This window comes from Lagopus leucura, unplaced genomic scaffold (assembly GCF_019238085.1).
Source record: "Lagopus leucura isolate 7727_CA_CO unplaced genomic scaffold, USGS_WTPT01 Super-Scaffold_100008, whole genome shotgun sequence".
Taxonomy (NCBI): domain Eukaryota; kingdom Metazoa; phylum Chordata; class Aves; order Galliformes; family Phasianidae; genus Lagopus; species Lagopus leucura.
The window spans coordinates 34,490,778-34,511,242 of record NW_024962265.1 but is presented as its reverse complement, the minus strand read 5'-3'; the positions used below and the strand labels follow the sequence as shown (position 1 = coordinate 34,511,242).

General features: G+C 40.5%; 1 protein-coding gene across 1 annotated transcript in view; it reads left to right on the top strand.

Moving 5' to 3' along the window:
• The window catches only part of PTPRR (protein tyrosine phosphatase receptor type R), a 147,278-nt gene that overhangs the window by 88,778 nt on the left and 38,035 nt on the right, over positions 1-20,465 (top strand). The window contains 1 exon segment of the mRNA XM_042872921.1: positions 2,136-2,398. Within this exon segment, the coding sequence (XP_042728855.1) occupies positions 2,136-2,398 (263 nt within the window).

The following is a 20,465-nucleotide window of genomic DNA, read 5'->3' as shown; positions in this document are numbered from 1 at the left end:
GAAGATGAAAAATGGAGTTCTACTGGCAGTTTGAATGGGTAGCTTGGAGGTACTGGCCAAGCTATCACATCAGCTTTCCTTTGTAGAACACTGAGCAGAAATGAAGAGTGATTATCATGGTGTCAGCACCCCATCATTCTTCTGCATACCCTGAGTCAGAGGACAAAGAAAAAAAAGAGTTAATTTCCCACTGAAGTTGACTTTGATCCCTAGATCTAATACATGAAAAATGAAAAGTTGACCCCCTGCGCGTGTCCTGGAAAATGGTACCTCATGTTGCTCCATGCTTCTTTATTATCTACATAATGAGTCTTCTGAGGTACCAGTACAACATCAGTTCTTCTAGTTAGGGCCTTCATATCCATTTCCACCCATACTGACAGATATGATTAAAGTGATTTGAAATAACACAACCAAGTTTACTTTTCAGAGCTTGGTAACTTGATTGACTGCTGCCTTTTTGGCCATTGTCATTTTTTTCTTACTTTTATCTGAAATTCATTTAAAAACTGACTGGATCATACCACTGAGGATCACAAAAGTTCTTCAGCTTTTTTTCAACTTCTGCAAGTATTGGCTGTCTTTTTTTCTTTTTTTTCCCCCTAGAATCTTGTAATTAAAAAGTTTAGGAACTAATAATAGTACAGTTTTGGAACCCAGCCCCATAATTTCTTGGGATCTCCAGGGAAAGAAACTATGTTTAAGCACATCAGAGACAAGAAGGTATGGTTAGCACTGTCATAACAGTGACTGCCTTATCTGTGTTTGTGGTTTTCAGAAATAAATGAGGCCAAAGTGATCACTGGGGTGAAGGGTTAAAATATTTCAAATCCCTGATACCTATGTCCCTGCTTCATAGCAGGGCTGTTTTTCTGCAAAACTGTGGCTAAGAGAGTTTATCTGTGCCATTTAATTCTGAACATTTCAGAACGAACAGATGGTTTACGCGGCTAAGTCTTGTTTAATGGGTGTATTGCTAATGACATTAGGTCAGTTCCCAGCTAAACCTCTAACACTAATCCTTGAAAAAACAAACTTGTCAGATATATCCACTCTTCACTGAAAAGCTTTGGAGTGATAGATCTCCATGCAGTGATAGCAGGGAAACAGACATCAAAAAACGCAGCAGAAAAATTGCTTTGGTTAAGACTCAGTTTTTATGGCTTTGCAAGCAGAGTAGTAAGTATATGGGTATGTGCAGGCACCTTCAGAGAGCTGTGAGCACCCTTCACCCATTTCCACACACAGTACTTATGGTAGTGTGACTGTCACAAAAGATGCACTGGTAATTGTCTGAAGTTTCATGGCTCTTAGGAGCATTTTGCAAGTGGAACAGCTGTAGCTCAGACCATATTTTTGATGCTCCCCTCATGAGATGAGGACTGTTACACCAGTGCAACATAGGCTCCTTCGGAATAACAGAACTGAGCACTTGCTATCTGTCAGCCCTTGCCAAGCCCCTGTCTGAGAATATCAGCATGGAGCTCAATGGAAGAAGATCAGTAGAAGTTTCTGAAAAGCTTTTGCTGCACATATACACTGTGAGATGTCAGTGTCTTGGTAATTGTAAAACATGTTTCTGAATAGTCATGAATCCCTAAACAGCGTCATAAACTATGTGTCTGTTCAGATTTATTACAGAATAGGTAATGTTTCCATAAGGATATTGAGAAACAGTATTTTCGGGCAGCAGCATCCTACCCTTATAAAAGTGGCCTGGTAAAATTACCCCGCTCAACTATAAGCATTTGTTTTATTCTGTGTCATTGTCTCTTGCTAAAATGCTTATACATTTTTCTACAGTTACTTTATTAATCATGTTTCCTTCTTCATACAGATTTTTGTGACTATTTTCCATTCTATGTTATTTGTCTGTGTAATAATACAACTGCTGGTATTACAAATAATTACTGGCTCACAACAAGAACTGTTAAAATCTCTGCCGCCCACGTGTACGCTCTGTGGTTTACGTAATGAAAATATTTATCCTGCTGTGAGAAATGCCATGCAACATAAGTTGTGGTTTACTTTCTAGAAATAAAAGCCACATTTAGCAATCTTATTGTATTTGTGGTTTCTCCCTTACCTTGTTTAACCAGTGAATCAGGATTGGGTTCTCCTCTCTGTTCCAATAGGTTCTGTATAGATTAAAGGAGAAGATCCAGTTGTCGCTGAGACAAGAGAAGGAAAAGAAGCAAGAGATCCACCTCTCACCACTTCACCTTCAGACATCTCGATCTGAATATAAGACTACCAACAGCATGGTCCAGCCTGAACAGGCTCCAAAGGTTGTCAATGTGGTAGTGGACCCTCAAGGCCAATGTGTTCCTGAGCTCAAACCTCCCCCGTGTGCCAGTCCATCTCCTTTCAGAATGAAATCTGTGGGGCTCCAGGAAAGGTAGGATGGTGCCCAGCACATTCAGAATTTATTCTGTTTTTTTTTATACTATTTCTTTTGTTTGATTTTGGGAGGAAGTTTTTCACACAGAAGGTGGTGATGCACTGGAACAGGTTGCCCAAGAAGGTTGTGGATGCCCCATCTCTGGAGGCATTCAAGGCCAGGCTGGATGTGGCTCTGTGCAGCCTGGTCTGGTGATTGGTGACCCTGCACATAGCAGGGGGGTTGCAATGTTGAAAACAGATGATCACTGTGGTTCTTTTCAACCCAGGCCATTCTATGATTCTAGGATTCTATGGTTGCCTATGTCTCCTCTGACTGTGGACTGGAGGTGTCATCTTGCAGACATCTTAGATGTGAGATTTTGATGTGTTAGTATCTTATGGGTATTCCCTTGTTTCCTTTTCACATGTGCAATAATCCAGAAGTTTGAGCTGAGATTAACTGTAGTACTATAACTCCTTTTGTTAATTTGTTTCTTCCCCTTTCCAACAATTATCTCAAATCATTTTTTTTTCTTTTTCCCTTTACTTTGCCTGTTTTCATCCTGGAGATCCTGGCAGAGGGCAGAGCAGCTGCTTGTCTTTTGTCAGCAAAGGGCATTCATGTTGTTAAGGAATCCCTAATACATGGGAAACTTAGAAAGGAGAAATATTGCAACTTAATATGCTTACTGGTCTTGCGTAGTATTTCTGTTATCACCTTAAGATCATTTTTCTTTTCAAATCCAGATTTCTCTCATGATAGGGGTACAGCGTAAGGTCTACAGCCATTACAAAAAAGAAAAAGAAGTGATTGGTAATGAAAGCAACCCTTATGATCAGCTCCTTAGAAATACTTGTGCACCACACACTGTGCACAAAACTCATTCTACCTTTAAAATATTGGGCTAGTTTTCCTTTTATGAAACTAGTTATTCTTCCAACAGGAGAATGCACACTGACATCTGTCTCTCCTCTGTTAGAAACCTATATAATTTCTTGCCTCATGGCTGCGGGCCGCTTTCATAAAGCATCAGTGCTCTGAATAACTAATGTAGCATGCAGCCGTGCGACTGAACTCTTCTGCCCCAGCACAGGAGATAAATGAAAGAACAGACACCACACAAATTTGACAGGAAAATCAGAATGGAAAGGCAGACCAACGGGAGCATTCCCTTTGAGGACTCTCGGAGCTGAGCCGTAATTCTGATTCACTTGGAACGGTGGAATTTCAGTGACAGATTTTATCAATGGCTGTATGAACCACACTGAGTTTTCCACAAGTAAAAGATGCTGAAAGGCAAATCTGTCATAAAAAGTGGAGTCATATCACAAAATAAGGAATGGGGGAAGGAAGCAAATCAGTTTTGATGCTTGCTCTCATTTCAACTCTCATTTATATGTAGGATTCCAGATCCTAGATATAAAGTGCATAGCGTGGGATGTGAGAGAGAAAACTACAGGAAATAGGTTGTATTATTGTCCTCTGAAATAAGCAGCTATTACTGTGGGATCAAGCCTGGGCATCCCTTCCAGATCATAGCCACAGCTTGGGAGCCCCCATTCAGTAGAGATATCAGCCCTGATACTGTTTTTTGCCAGCATGACAAGCTCTTGACAGACATATATGGGTATGGGGACTTTTTGATGAAGTCAGCACTGAATTTCCTTTGACCAAGTGACTTCACAAGGGGTCCTAAGCCATAGTTTCTGACTATCTAAGTCTCCATTTTGATTTCTGGAGTGTGACCCATGGTTATAAAACAACTCTTACAATCCAGACCTGAGAAAACTGTCTCGCTTCAGTGAGAATCAGTGCACTGTTGGCCACACGGGAGTGAGTCGGGAGCAGTGCCCAGCCAGCTAGAAGCAGTCTGGCAGCTGTGTCTGAGTGATGGGGCAGAAAGGCCAGACACTGCCTGTCTCTCAAGTTCTACATGCAGAATTATTACCATGCATTCAAGAAGCACAACAACTGCCCCTCTGAACCTTTCCATTTTTAATATGAATCACATTAGCTGGTGCAGATGCAGACAAACTGTTAATCGAGAACTGCCCATGCCCTATCAAAATGTTTTTGGGAGATTGCCCAGCTTCTTGAAAAGCATTTTGCTTCTGAACAATGGAGCTAAGTCTTTGAACTTTTTTTTTCCCTGCATATCTCTCTGAAAAGGCTCTTTTACTCATTTATACAACATTTTCCCAGTATATTATTTAACGTTTGCATTATTAAATGTAGGGTGCCACGGCTGATTTTTGTGTGCCACGTACTCTGGTGCCTGGTGCCTTGATTAATGCAGCTGTAAAAGCAGCTAATTCCTCGGGCTTGCAATAGCTTCGTACGTCTAGAAAGCGGCACGGGCCTAGTAGTGTCGTAGGTTTTCTCTCGGACGCTATTGAGCGGCTAGGACCTGGTTCTCAACTAGATTCACAGCCCATCACCATGTCCTGGGGCTGCCAGGGCCGCAAAGCTGCCGAGAGTCAGACACCGGGCCGGGCGGTGGAGAGGCGCTGGGTTTGGCCGGGGGAAGAGCGACATCTAGAGCGGGCGGGAGGCTGCTGCGCTGCCTGCATACAGCTTTGCGGTGCCCGCATACAGCTTTGCGTTCCCTGCAGAGCTGAGAATATGCCAAGTTGGAAGGGACCCACAAAGGTCACTGAGTCCAACTCAAACCCAGCTCTATGCCTGAGAACGGTATTCAAACACTCCTTGAACTCCGGCAGCTTGGGGCCGTGCCCACTGCTCTGGGGAGCCTGTTCCGTGCCACTGCTCTGCAGTGAAGAACCTTAACCCCCTAATGCGCCCCCGGTGCCATCCCCTCTGGCCCTGTCACTGTCACCATTGGAACCAGATGGTCTTTACAGTTCCTTCCAACCTAAGGCACATTCTGTGGTTCTGTGATTCTATCCATTTCTGAGGGACTGCTCTGCAGCCTCTCATCCCCCAGTCTGTACTTACATCCAGGGTTGCCCCCTCCCAGGTTCAGAAACTGGGTAAAGTTCAGTAAATTCTGAATAGCTGGTGGTGGATTGGCAAGTATTTTTTAGTCCAGCTTTGGCTGTAGATCTGATTGCACATATATATATGTATATATACGTATATATATATATATATGTATATATACGTATATATATATATATATATTTTTTTTTTTTCCCCCAGCAGAGTAAGGCTTTATTTTATTCAGGTGGGTGGCCCAAAATTCTTGATGAGATGAATGGTTCCAGCCAAAATCAGAGTTTGGTGATGTGGGATGTGATATTTTTGACATGTCAGGCTTTGAAAGTTCCTAGTACAAGCAGTGAGTTGTTAAAACACAAGCATGATGGGAATATAAAGAAGTTACCACACCAGCACAGTGTTCACTTTTTTTACAGATGTATTTACTTTTTCCTCAGACACTGATGCTGTTTTTTAGTTCTGGTATTATTTTTGACTAGGACAACTGTATTTCAAACTAGTGTACATCATTCTGTTTTGTTCAGATAATTTAGTTATTATCTAGCATGCAAAAGTACATGGAAGAAAAGAGACTGTGGAAAATATCTGCTCTATTGTGTATACTAAAAAACCACAAACGGTGCTTTGGAAAGTATTCCAAAGTGTTTGTATCCCTTCCTAGTTACAAAGACCTAATACTGTGTCTGTTAAATCTAAATAATCAATGGGAAAGATCACAGCAGTGTTTTCTTGATCTGTTACAAATTCAATAGGAAATGATTCTGTCTATAAGGGACAGCTCATCACGCTCACATGTCTGGATGCTAGAGGCATGCAGGACTAGTTTGCGGCATCTAGTGATAATCAAGAGACATCAGAAAGAGAATGGGCAGAAGAAAAATCACCTAAACCAATGCCAATTATGATGTCCCACAAACGGCGCTAAATCTTGGCTTGAACCTTGATTATGAGAGATCTGTACATGGTGCTGTTTCTCCCTACAAAGCAGAGCAGTACTATAAAAGCCTATGGCACAGGCTGTAAGCAGTCAGTGAGATGTCCCTTATCATCTGGAAGATGCCCATGAGTTGACAGTTCTTGTCCAGTTCAAATAAATACTCAATAGACATACAATAAGAATAGCTACTTGTAAGTATGATGAAATATAGGTTAAAATGATGTGTCTTGCAAAGCTAATAAATGGTCACTTCTGTCTGCTTCCTTATGATATAAGAATGACAGAAAAGCAGTAAAGTTTTAAATAACTTAAATAAATAATAATGTGCTCAGATTGCCCATACTAGTCTATGGAACTGTCTGCCAAAAGGTAAGATTTAAATCAGGAATGTATTATCAACGGGTACTCATACATGTCCATGCATAAAGGTAATGAGAACAGTGGTTATTCTCTATCTTCCCTTGGCATCCTTCCTCAGAAACATCTACTATTTGACACCTATACAGAGAAATTGTGGACAATTTGGACTTGGAGGAAAATGCCTGTGTTAATACTGATAGTTGTTCTCCTCTCGTACGAAGGTTGCTCCAAAAGTAATTCCTCCTGTTTTATTACGTTGGCCCACAACATCAAAGGTGGATGGATTTTGATGGTACAGCAGTAGAGGTTGAACCTTCTCACCAACATTCTGTTACATGTTGTTGCCGTGTGACAGATGGCAGTATAGGGGCCGTCTGACACAATGGGATCTGACATGGGAGTGCATATGATGCAAAGGTATGGAACAGAATTCCTTCATGTGGAAAAAATTGCAGCCATTTACATTCTTTGACTTTTGCACAATGTTTATGGACACCGAAGAGAGGCTGTGAGCACAATGAAAGTTGGGTTGCATGGGCAACATTTTCCTAGCAATGAAACTGTTGTAGCAGTTGTGAAACTTTGGCTCACCTCCACTGGTGCATGTTTTGCTGTGACAAGCATGGCATGCAGGCTCTTGTTCATCACTGGCAAAAGTACAAAGCTTATGGCACTGGCTATGTTGAAAAATAGTTCTTTTTTTGTAGCTGGGAATTTGTTCTATCAAATTGTGTTATTGTGCTCTTTGGTGTAGTTTCCATGGAGGCATTACTTCCAGAATGCTTTGTGGTTATTCTGCATAGCCACACAAACTGAACTATTTTTCTAGCCACATATACAATTTTTGCTCCCTATCAATTGCCATCCAGCTGATAAATACCATGGATGTCAAGTACTAACTGTAATATTTATTATCCTGATGTTAGAAAAGCAATATGTTAAAATGATTAGTTATATTAATGCCACTGCATGCAAAACAATTCAACTTAGTAAGATGTGTTGGAAACAGTAAAAAACCTGATGTATTCTTCGTTTCATTCCTATATAGGCACCTGCATCTCAGGGTATCAGTGTTCAACCAAATCTCTACTCTAATAGATGAGGGAAAATTCCAACAATTATCTCTGTTTCTGTTCTGATATTTAAATCACCGAGCTCTGTTGGTGCTGCAAATATAATTATGGCATTGCTGATCTGCTATCTTGATATAAAACTGGCTATTGTGAGTAATCATTTAAAGTAGTACACAGATGGTAGCACCTTGCAGCCTAAGGACTGTAAACATGCCAGTTTTTGTAGTTTATGACACAAGCATGGGAACTTAATATATTTACAGGAAGGGACATTGAATTTCCTGGCTAAAATATACTAGGTTTGCATAGATTTGGAGGATAAATTTACCCTATTGTGTGGAGCTGAATATGCTTTCTGTGTTCTTAATTTAAATCCTAGGATTGTTTTCAGGAAAATGTCAGCGCAATTGTTCAAAGCACAGCTATCTGCCAACACAAAAGTAAAAGCTGGAGAATGATTTTACACTGATCCCTTATTAGAAGGAATTTGGAAAGCACCAGGGACCAGCAAAGAGAGTTTGAGGTAGGAGGTAGAATGCTTGTACTCCAGCCCTGTGTCTCTGCCACCAGCTTACCGGAGCGCTTTGAATACGCTGCACAGATCTCCTGTGCTGGGTACAGGCTGTTGGGCCCACATGACCATCTGAAAGGGTGCAGCAAGAAGATGCCCTGAATCTAAAGAGCAGTGAGAGAACTATGTGCTATTGTTGGTGCATGATATTTCAAGAGAGTAAAGGGAAAGTTACAGACGGACCTAAGAAAAGCATTTCTCTAATAATTCAGCAGACCTCTCAACTACATTCTGTCCAGGTGTGTAAGATGGACTAACAAATTCAATACATCCAGAAGCATTTACTAGCACTGAGGCCAATAGAAGAGGTTAGTTGTCACCATGCTGCCAAAGTCCCTTTACCTCTAAAAGGGAGGGGCCTGAATGCTGACTGCCTACCAGGAATGGTTGGTGCATGTGCTCATTCCCAAACAATGCCAGGGAATTAATTGCTATGGAGCAATCTTGTTGGCAAAGGCTAAAAGCAAGCCAAGGGTAAGGCTTGAAATTCAACAATATTGATTATAAAGTAACAGTGCCTTGGACTGTTCCCTGGCACTGCTTAATTGTTTTTTGTTGATATGATGCGCACACCAAGAAGTGTACATCTGGTGTTGCAGCTCACATGATGGGAGCAGTCCTCAGTGTGCCTTCCAGTAACCCTTCTTTCAGCTTGGGTCTCCCCACAGCCCAGCACTGTCCTTCTTCCCCAGGGACCACTGAGGCCATATCAGCTAGCTGAAAGCTGCAGTGTGCCTGGGTAAGGGCAGGAGTTCTGCACTGCACTGTTGAGAGAACTAATCTGAGTGGTGGGGAATGTGAAACGGGATCCAGGTATGAGGATCTTCTGATCAGTAGTTGGGAGGTAAAAGGTCTCATTTAAGATATGAATTCATGACTAGATACAGAACTATGTGCTTTACATCCAGCTTGCAGTGGTGTAACATTTCTGTTAGTGCAAGGTCTCCCTGAAAACTTTCTGCAGACACTGGACCCCTGAATCACACAAATGTCTGTTCAGCCAAGTTCATTGTAGACCTCCTTGCTTATCTGCAGTGTAGGAAAAGGGCAGGAATGTGAATTGTCCTGTTTCTGAAGGGGAAGTGAACTCAGGCAACAGCCTAACAAAGACCTTTTAAATACCATACTTTAACTGTTTGACTCCTGGCTGCTTTAGAAGGTTTTTTGGTTGAAGTTAGAGCTCTTTGAAGCAATAGTCTCTGGGAGTTAATGATCTAAATAAGTAGATGCAAATAACTTATGTGCCAGTCCCCAAACATACACCCACAGTCCATTTCCCCGTGTCTCTAGCATCTCCTGCAAATTACTTCGAGTTACCATGGGTAGATGGTACATTGCCTCTCCTAGCTCCATCTACCCCTAGTCAACTCCAAATTGTCTCACATTCCTTTTTATTTTTTCTCTTGCAAAGAGCTAAAAATTCTTCAAAGCACTTAACATTCATTTCTGGGAGGGAATAATTCCGACAAACTAGCCCACATTTATTCAGAAAAAATATTCTGGTGTCACTTCATAGTCCTCTCAGATGCAGGGAAACACTGCATTCAGAATGCAGCTCATGCCTATACTTGGTTTTGCTTTTTCCATCCCGTGAGCTTTAGTCAGGAATTTTATAATAATTTTATTGTATTCCCAGGTCTCTTATCTTGCGTTTATTCTTGTTACTCCAGTTGCTACTGGTTTTAGCTTGTACACAGGAAACCACAATGCCAATCAGTGTTGTTCCCAAGGTGACAGGAAACCCTCTTTGGTCGGATGTTGATTGTGCTTGTCTTTACTGCTCCACCCATCGCATTTTCTTCCTTTTTGGCTTAGGTTAAGACAAGTTAATCAGTGGCCGCCATCTGGTAGACAGTTTTGGTGGCTTTGCAGTGATTTGTCCAGTTGATTTTTTGAAAAGTAGCACACAGCACAAGAAACTGAAGGGAAATGTCTATGTTAATACTGAAATGCTTCGGGAGGCCTAGGATCACACAGGTCATTGTTGCCCTGGGCGTGCAATAATTTGAGCTGCGTGAGTAATTCCTTTGTCTTGTCCACCAGCAGGCTTGGTTTTTAAACACTGTTTGGCCAAACAGCTAAACCAAAGGCTGCAGCTTTTCAGTGATAGACTTCTTTGGCTCTGCTTTGCTTCGGTAGCCACCCATCACAGTAAGGGCTTCTGAGTCTAATGTGTAGGCAGAGTGGGACAGCTGGAAAAGTGAGGATGCAAATTAGCTGGACTTGATTGTTCTGAATAGCTCAGCCCCTAGCAGGTTGTGTCCAACAAATATACCACTCTTTTTTGCATGGGCAGTTTGGAAATACAGTGCTGAGGACTAAGAGAGTGAGGAGAACATCAGTTGCATTGTAAGAATCAGGCTACTGTATTGCACAGGGTGAGCTGTATTGCAGTTCATGAGTCCTTGACTAGATCCCAACAGGTGCTGATTTCAGGAAAATGAACAACCAGTGCAGAAAGGAGCATCCACACCAGATATACAAAGTTTTTATGTTTGCAGTTAAGGTTTATTATTCACATTTGGTGACTTTTTTTATGGTCTCCTTGAATGCTGCCATTAATGTCTGAAAAAGGATTTTGCCTCAAATTAAGGCAGAAATATTCACCTTTTATGTTGTTTTGCACTGTATTTCTCATTGATCATGCAATTCCTCTTGTCCAGGTGTTCTGCAGAACTGCTTAAAGTTGAATTTACCTCAGTTGCCCTTAATTTAAAACATTAGGAACAGACAAAGAACACCAGCTGAAGAAAGAAAAGTAAAACATCAAAACATCTCCAAAAATGAAATATGAAATAAATAAGTACGTCTCTGACTCGCAGGAAGCCATATACTGGACAATAGTTACTAAGCATCCAGCTTACATAGTAGCCATTAGTTAATATTCCAGGCCATGACTCTCTTATTTGACTGCAGTCATAATTCATTTTATTTCTGTGCCTTGTCAGAAAAACACTTGCAAATGATGGCAGTTGAATAATTACAGTGCTTATTTTTGGAAAAAGCCGGTCCTGGAAATTCAGCAGAGATCTCCTACACAGTCAGAATCACTACGTACAGAAAGCTTAACATCATTTGCTAGCAGAAATGTCACTTGTTTGCAAACACACCTTTCCTCAAATAACACTGCTATAGGTCAGGCTATTTCTGTTCCTCAGCTCTTGTGGTAAATTCTCTTAGCATTTATATTAGTGTAGCACCTGAATTCCTCAGTCACATATCAGGATCTGTTTGTGCAAGAGTCTTTATACATATAGAGATTAAATGATTCTCTATTAAAAAACAAAAACAACAAAAAAGCTGAAAATCTAAAGGTAGTAAATGCGTACAGGCAGTCAGGCATGCCTCAGGAAACAGAGAAGCAGTACTACAACAGCATACATGAGGATGCCTGAAGTATGCTGTGAGAATGGCTTAGCTCAGGAAACATTTCCTATAAGTGATAGCTGATACCATATGACATTGACATTTCAGCCCAGTTCTTGGTAGAGTTGTTTGTCTGCCTTGGTTCCATCACGTCCAAGCTGATGCATCCATTTGCTTTGACTTTGAACGTTAGCTTTGTATGACCAACATATTTCAGAAGCTCTTTTTATTGTTTTCATGCTAAGGCAAATGAGACATTAATTGGTTAAGAGACTAATCCAAGGTAATCATGCAAACCAGTCTCATCTTCATAAAATACCTAAACTCTTGAACTCTTCATTCTGTCCTCTAGCCAATTGAATCTGTAAGAAGCTATGACAGTGATATCTCTTTCTGGGAACAGGGACTTCCCTTTTGTGCCCTGTCAAAGAATGTGCTTTTGATGCTTAACAAACAGAGGACATTGTTGTTATTAATTTATGGTAGCTATAATTATCTCTGTTTTGTTAATACTGCATCTTGATAACAGGAGCAAAACAGAACACAGCAACTTCAAATGACTGCTCAAATATGTGATAGGCATCAGAAGGGGAAGTGCTGTATATAATTCCCACACAGAAAAATGTCGTTAAGCACAGTATTTCTCTAGGGAACTCCGTCTCAGTGCTTCGGGATGGCCAACGGCAGCTCCCTGCAAAGCCATGCTGCCAATGAGAGTTGGAGTCAGTGAGGGCAGGAGGCAGCAGAGCCTGCCCCTCTGTCCCTTGGGAAACTCTATCTCTCTTCTCTGAGATGTCTCAAATCCTTCCTGAGTTGTAGCAAATTCCACTGGAGGATGTTCGTACAGTCTAAAGACTTTCAGTTCCTTTCCCTGTGTTTGATAGTGGCCATAACAGTGTGGTCTTACAACAAATAAAGGAAAACAATTGAGGCTGCAGCAAAGTACTGGATAGCTAGTAAATTCAATTTGCATGGTGTTGTTTCACTTTATACCCTATTAGCTTGTTTTGCCTCAGTGGATTTGTAGGGGTATCTGCAAAGAGAATTTAGCCTTCAGAGCACACTACATAGTAGGTTTGTGAAAGAAGAAGGCGTTGTGAAAATCAGAAAGCTGGTCTTGTAATTAATCCCAAGGGTAATCCTTCAGCTACAGAGAATGCATTTGCAATTTGCTGATAAGATTAGAATGAAATAAATATTTTCTGCTTTGTCACAAGGATTTTCCCCGGTGCGGATGGCCTAAACTCTACTCCGGTCACTATGTGTAGTGTTTGCTATTGCCCAGTCAAATCCTCCATGCTACAGAGCTCATGGTCCTGGGATATTGCAGGGGTCATAAAGTGAGCAAAGATTGCTGTCTAAAGGGAAAATCTTGGAAGAGAAGCCACTACACACAAAGTTGTGCAATCAGTGCTTTGTTCTGTTTGTTCCTAAGCTACAGATAGCTAGGAGCTGGAGGACATACTGACAGAAGGTATCAGCGTTAATTAAGTAATTGGTAATTCTTGCTTACTTTGCTGGTGTCCTTTCCCTAAACCTCCTCTTTGTGGCTATTTGAAAACGGGATACAAGTTAACCTTTGATCTGACATAGTACCCCGACTTCATGCCTCCCTGCCATATATGTTAATGTGACACATGCTGCATCATTAGCTATATGGAGCCCTGCCTGTTGAGTATTTAGGGTGACAGATTTGGGGTGGAGACTGGGGCAAGGACAGCAGTTCAATTTTCTTTCAAATATAACTTCTCCCTTCTCTTTATTTCATTACTCGATGTGTGTTTAGAGTAATACTGCTTTTATCAGACTCCTTACATTTCCCTTCTCTATTCAAATTAATTGAAGTGAATTTATATCAAACACTGTTAGGATTTTTGAGGCCAGGAATTCTTAGCTAATAGAGAACTGTGAATAAGAAGCAATTATAATTATTTCACTCTGAAGTTTCCAGCATATACTAATTCACTGAGGTAGTTTACGTGGAAGAGTAGATCCAAGAAGCCTTTGCTCAGACCTGTGCCTATATCTCTGGGCACAGGTAGAGATATGTTTCCCTTCTCTATATCTCAGCCTATGCATTCATCTGTAGGAACATCTCCGATACAGGTGAGCAGTAGGCATGGCCAAAGCCACCATATGCAAGCTACAGGACCTGCTGAGCTCTATAGAAAGAAATTCCAAGCCACTTACCTGTCTTCTTCTCAACTGCTGCTTAGGCCTTAATGGGACTATACAGCTTGACAGTGGAACTTAAAAAGATGTATTTTATTCCTACAGTTCAAGATAAAGTAAGCCCTGGTATTGGACACTTACAGCTGTCTTTTGAAAGCACTCAAGCATTGCTCCATTTCAAATTGCAAAGCCAAGCAGATATCCTAAACCCCATTTTCAAAAGGAATCCAGGTAATTGGTGCATTACTGTTTGAGCAAGCATTCCCATAGAAAGCATAGCTGGAAACTAATAAAGAAAAGTGAAGTGAATCAAGAAGAAAATACCAAGAATAGAGAAAGGTTTACATACTTAAACAGGAGAGCTGAATGTACGTTTCTGGCTCCTGTCTTTGAGATCCTAAATCCTATCAATTTTGCAGATTAGCTTAGGCACATGAGTCATTCTGGAAATGGGACTGTGTCTTCCAAAGTGTATGAGCTAAAAGGATTTCTGGTCTGTACAGCCAGCCTGAGATACTTGGCCCACCGTGTCACTGAATGGAGAGATTGCATCAGCTGCCTTCAGGAGCAAGGGACACTGTCCATAGATGGCGCAGCTTTGTTGAAGAACGCTGTGGGCCTGCAGGTTTTACATTTGTCAGGAACAGCTGTCGTTCAGTAATTTCTACAGAGTGCACTAACAATTCATTTGTCTGCTTAGAAATCTTCTCTGTGACACTTGCAGTAATTTAAAGATAATGAAGACCAAGTCAAATAAACAAGGAGTGTGCTTTTTCATTATCTTAAGGTTGACAGGGTGTAGTAAACGCCTCTTTTCCCAGATGTTCCTTCCTGTCTTTCCCAAATGGCAAATGCACCAGGAAAGAACTCATTGTACTGATTAGTTTTCAAGTAACAATAAAAAAATATTTTTTTTCTTACTGATACTGTATAAAGAACTCTCTTTGCTCATTTACATGAAGAATATTTCTATCCATCTCTTTTTCCAGAGCAGCTAGTTTTCTCAAAAGTGTATTGCAGTACATTAATATATTAACAGATTATTTTCTTGCTTGTTTGGATTTAAGGATTGCATATTTTATTCCTTAAAGGAGCAGCAAGTTAGAAGTAGAAATTGTGCTCATTAGGTTAATTAATATAGAACACATGATGGTTATTGAGATTACTTCTGTTTTATTAAAACAAAAATCATCTAAGCTAAGGTGTGCAGTCTTAAAAAATTACCTCCCCCAAAGCACCTGCTGTCGTGTTGCATCTCTTCATTCTCATTTATCAGATCCCTTCTTTTAGATAGGCCAGATAGGTAGTTCTTTTGCACACTGCAGGCAAACACTCTTATTAATCTATAGTGCTTAGCACAGAAGTGAGCCTTGTGTGTGCTGGGAGAAGCAGTTGGACTGCAGCTACCCAGGAGATCGAAGTTGGAAATTATAGAATTTATTTTTTTTTAATTGTTAAGATTAAAGATACAGCAGACAGAATATGTGAGGGTTTTTTTTAACATTTCTTGATGGTTTTCCTTGTGCGTTATCTGAACTCTTTAACTTGAGCTTTTGTTTTATCTTTGCATCCTTATCAACTGAATGTTTTTTACTCTCCATTCACTTTTCTATTTCCCTGTTCTTTCAATCACTTTTGTTTATACTCATTATAGCTTGGTTTAAATTAGCATGTGTATTAATTGGAGACAGAACAGGTAGGTTAAGCCTGTATACTTGTGCAGTGAGGCCTCCAGTGTGAAATAGAACAACTGTTATAGAATAGAACTGCAATGCAAGAAGCGAATAGTAGTAATAAACATGACTGCATTCAATTAAAGCTCTACCATCTAAAGCATAAATCAGAAAACATTTATTCGGTGCTCAGAACAGACAACTCAAATGAGCACAACAAATTAGCATCTTCATTTATTTTTGGTTTTGAACATTTAACTCAGTTTTTACCCGTGCTAAAAGCTTGTGTATGTGAGAATGAGTCTGAAATATAGCTTTGTGTTACCATTCAAATTTTATTGGAGAGAGGAGTCTGCGTGACAAAATGCAATTTGATCATTGAAATAATCTACAGGAAAAAATGGGAGCTTGTATAAGCTTTGAATTTTTGAACAGTCAGTTCCCGTAGCAGAGCAGCATAGCCTTATCGAGGGCAGAACAGGAGTGAATTGGCAGTACATTAGAAAGCATGATTAAAAGAGAGAAAGTTGAAACTACTCTCATGTCAGCTGTTTTCCTCCACAGGATATTGAGCCATTCCTGTCCTAACCAGATACTGATTGCTTAAAACTTAGTCCAGAAGTACTTGTCAAAACCATTTCCGTAGTTCATTTTGACATGCTGAGCTCTGAGTAGATCCTGAGAATTGTTTGCAATTTAGTGTTAGAGGTATTGGCCTGCTCTTGCTCATGGCTCTGGAAATAAGATCAGACCTTCTGGAGGGTGAAGCGCCTTCGTTTTCCAGAGAAGCTATTGAAACGTTATAGCTGAGGCTCCTGATCTGTGCCTGTGGACTCACAGAAAGCTAGAGGATGCTGCCAGGAGCTGCCATAAGGTTTCTTGAGTCTAGGAGACTGCAGTGGGGTGGAAGCCTTCTTTCCCACTAGCTATATATCCTCTTCTTTCAGAATGCACACTATCTGTTCCAAACCCCTTCCTCAGAGTAGGGGGCAAGAAGCATCAATTGTTCACATGCAAATAAGTGTAAAAAAGAATAGCATAACACTAGAATACTATGAAGAGAACCATGTGATAGAGTAAACATGAGCAGAAATGGCAAATCTTCCTACCAGAAAATGCCTAGGATCAGTGTATCCCAACTAGTTGCATCTCTTACAGTGCTGAGCTTAAATGTCCTCTAGCTATGGCTTTTTGGTGATAGGTATTAGCCCCAGTGTTATATCCAGTGTACTTCTTTTTACCATAAGTAAGTTATTCTGGTAGGTAACATGGGGTCTCCCACATAAGTGGCTGCAGGATTTATCCCAGATGCATGTAGAAGTGCTGTAAACATCAGTAATATCAACTGAATAGTGAAGCATGCTTGTGGAAACATCAGACTAGTATCTACTTATCCATCCAGTATCTCCTCTCCAGCAAAAGGGAATCAGAGCCAAAAAAAGATTAATGTGTAAGAACTGCAAAATCCATTTTATTTGGAACTGAGGCTGGAAGCCATAAAAAAAGAGAAGTCCATAGGCAGGAGAGGAGCTCTGTAGGTACTCTCTGGTGTTTTAAAAATGGCATGGGATGTCAGGACTGGGAGGATGATCAGTTTTTAACCATCTGCTCACCGAAGTGCAGAAGATGGAAATGTGTAATGTGTTCATTATTTATTTTTATACATAGTCAATTTGCTGCAAAATAACCAAATATGAACTGCGTGGAATAGGTCCTTTTAGGTATCAGGCTGCATTGATTGGTCATGATGCATATTACCCTTTAATGCAACATAAATCAGTCATTTTGTATTCATACAGGCTTTCTATCAAAATTAGTTTGTATTCTTGTGTTGTTTTTAAGTAAATGATTGACATCATTGATAATGAATCTTAAAATCAATTGAAGAGAACTTGCCTTTAGAGAAGAAAACTTGTGACAAATGATTTCAAAATGATTTCAGGTGAATTGAGAAATGATGAAGATTTAGGGAACTTTGGGTTTTAGTCCTGCTTCTAACACTAATTCTTGCTTCCCCTCATTAGTTCATTGATTGCAGCTTCTGAGTCTTTAGCACTTCACTCTGTGTGATGTGGGCTTGATTTGTTTAGAAGTGTTGAGAACCCCAGGTCTGAGTCATTTCCTAACAGTTGCAGCACTTATACAAGTGAAGGCTAAACAGAACCCCAAAATATTAGCAGGCAAATGAGAGATCATTAGGGAACTTGAGTTTTCATCATAGACCTACAAAGTATAAAATTGGTATAGCAATGTTTCATAAAGCACCTAGCAGTGTAAAAATAAAAAGTGCATTGCATGCTCTATGTGCAATGTTTATTATTTGGATGACATTCATATAGTTGCACAATGATTTTTTATTCACTATTTTCTCAAACTTATGCTGAATATACTGATCGACTTTTGGTGAAAGCAGGAGTAAATTAGAGGATAATTACATTAGTGGAATTTGCATATTATCATAATCTGTTTTTCTTTTCTGTCAGAATATTCATTAACATGTGTTGCATCATAACAGAAAACTGAAACTCTCAAGCTTGGCAATTCCACAAAAAATGTAGACCTAGAAAAAGTGATTCTTCTCTTCTACAGTTTAGGTTGTTAGTAAAGGGAGTTTTACTACATGCTTAGAAGACTTGTTTGAAATATATGCTGATGATGAGCAGGAAAAATCTAGAGATTACCATACCAATTAATGTAACCACAGTCTCATTCACACTGCTTTCCCTAAGCATCCATTAATGTGACCAGTACAAAGTATTGCATATTTCACACTATCAAGTATAGAGAAAGTAACATTTGTGAAAAATGCATAAACTATTCTTATGCTTATTAGATGTAATTATTTAACCGCACTGCGAATATTACTTTAACATTTATCCAATTATATTTTGCTTCAAATGAGAGTCATCACTTGGTCTTCTGACGACTGACTACAATGGACACTGTGTATCTGGATTTGCAAAGAAATGTCTCAGTTTTACGTTAGAAGGTCTATGTTACTGTTTGCCCAAGGCTAATAGGAAATGGCAGTATATTCAGTCCTTTTCAAAGATTTTTTAACCTCTACGTATTTCCTCTCGTGCTTTTTTTTTTTTTAAACACAGGATCTGATTTTTCTTGATGAAGTCAATGGGAGTTATTCAGTACTCTCTTTTTATTTATTTTATCTCAAAATACAGTATTACTAACAAAAACAACATTATGTACTTTTCTGATTTGCTGAGCTTTTCACATCCCTACCCCACAACAGCCTCGTTTATCCATCTGTTCATCTGCATGACCCTTTTCTCTTAGAAATTTTGAAGATCAGCAGGAAAGCTGGGTCCTATAGTTTTTCAATTGCCTAATTTTGTGAATTTAAATTTGTTTTCCTATGAATTATTCTACTGAAACATGAAACTAGACAAGCAAGACGATTCTGGCACTCGAAAAGGCATCAGTAAGGCAGTAAGGATGGAAACCATGTGCCTAACTGTGATTCTTCAGTGCAATTACAGCCCACCTGAATGCTGACTGGGTACCCCTGCAATATCTGAGCACCACGACCCACATCTAGACCAGAGGAATACCACAGAAATCAAACTCATGGGGGAACGGTGGCGGTTTCCCTGCCATAAAACAGAGAGAGAAGCTCTGCTGAGCATCCCTGCGCACAGAGGATCTCTGGGCATGAAGCAGCTCCCTCCCTAGCAGCCACAGCCAGCACTACTCTTCCCACTCGTTAATGGCTTCCTTCCACCCGGGGCTGACATAGGCCTGCCTTCGGCCTCAGGGGCGCAGCGGTGGGGCGAGGAGGGCATGCGGGGCGGAAGCACCTCCTGTGCCTGCAATGGCGGGGTCGAAGGGCAATGGCTGCTGATGGGCTGCAGCCCTGCCACTCATCCCAGCACCGGGAGGCACCAGGCCCGCTAGGGACTGGGAATCTGGGCGTTGTGTTTTTCGAGAGTGCTGAATAAACATGAAAAGGCGTATTTAAAGAAGTTGTCCAGCTTAAATAATCAACTGGGAAAAATTGCGTCGGGTAATTGGATTGTCATAATCACCAACCATGGCTTAATTTTAGGGTCATGGAAAACCTGGAAATGACCTTGCTAATGATTAATAGGCTTTAGTAACCTGGCAGCCCCGTGCGGTGGACAGGTGGAGCTTCCTTTGGAGAGTTCTGAAACAAACAAAACATTGCTTTTTTTTTTTTTACCTTACTCCTAATAAAGTCTGCATCAATAAATGTACCATTAAAAATCCTCCAGTGGATTCTCATCAGTGGGCTTGTTCCTATTGCCCTATTGAAAAGAGGGCCATGGGTATGTAGTAGGCCCCCCTCTGAGGTACTAGACAATACACAGACACAAGTGGTTTCCTGATTGCACTTATTCACATACCCAGTAATGATGTGGCTGTCCCAGCTGACGAAGTGTCGGAAGATTTAGTCTCAAGCCGACTTTAATGAGATGTTGTCACGAATGTTTACAGATTCCTTACATGATGCACATCGCCGCCAAGACAGAACTTGAGGTGTTCCAGAGCAAGGGACTCTACTTACAAAGGAACAAATCAATTTTCTCTAATTGGCCTGGGCTATTAACACAGGGCACAGAAAATAAAGCTATTTATAGAGGATTGTGACATAGAATTGAAAGTATTCGGAAATAAGGGGAAAAAATAAGCATGTGCCTTCTTCTTCACTGTAGTTTGCAAGGGAAGGATGTAGTTAGGGTGTTCAGAGGGACCCAAGAAAAATTAGTTGTCTGACTAGCAGTGTCAGTGATCCCATTGATCTATTGTGTGTTCTCTCCAATAGCAAAAGAAAAGGAAGGCACACTGCTTAACATGCTTTCTACTCTTCTTTCCAGAAAGTGACCAATTTAACTATGAGAAGAACATAGAGAATCCAAGAGGCCAGAGCAGAATCTGAGCCTACAAGCATCTTACTCTAGAACGTAAAGAATATGTTGAGTTCATGCCCTCCCAG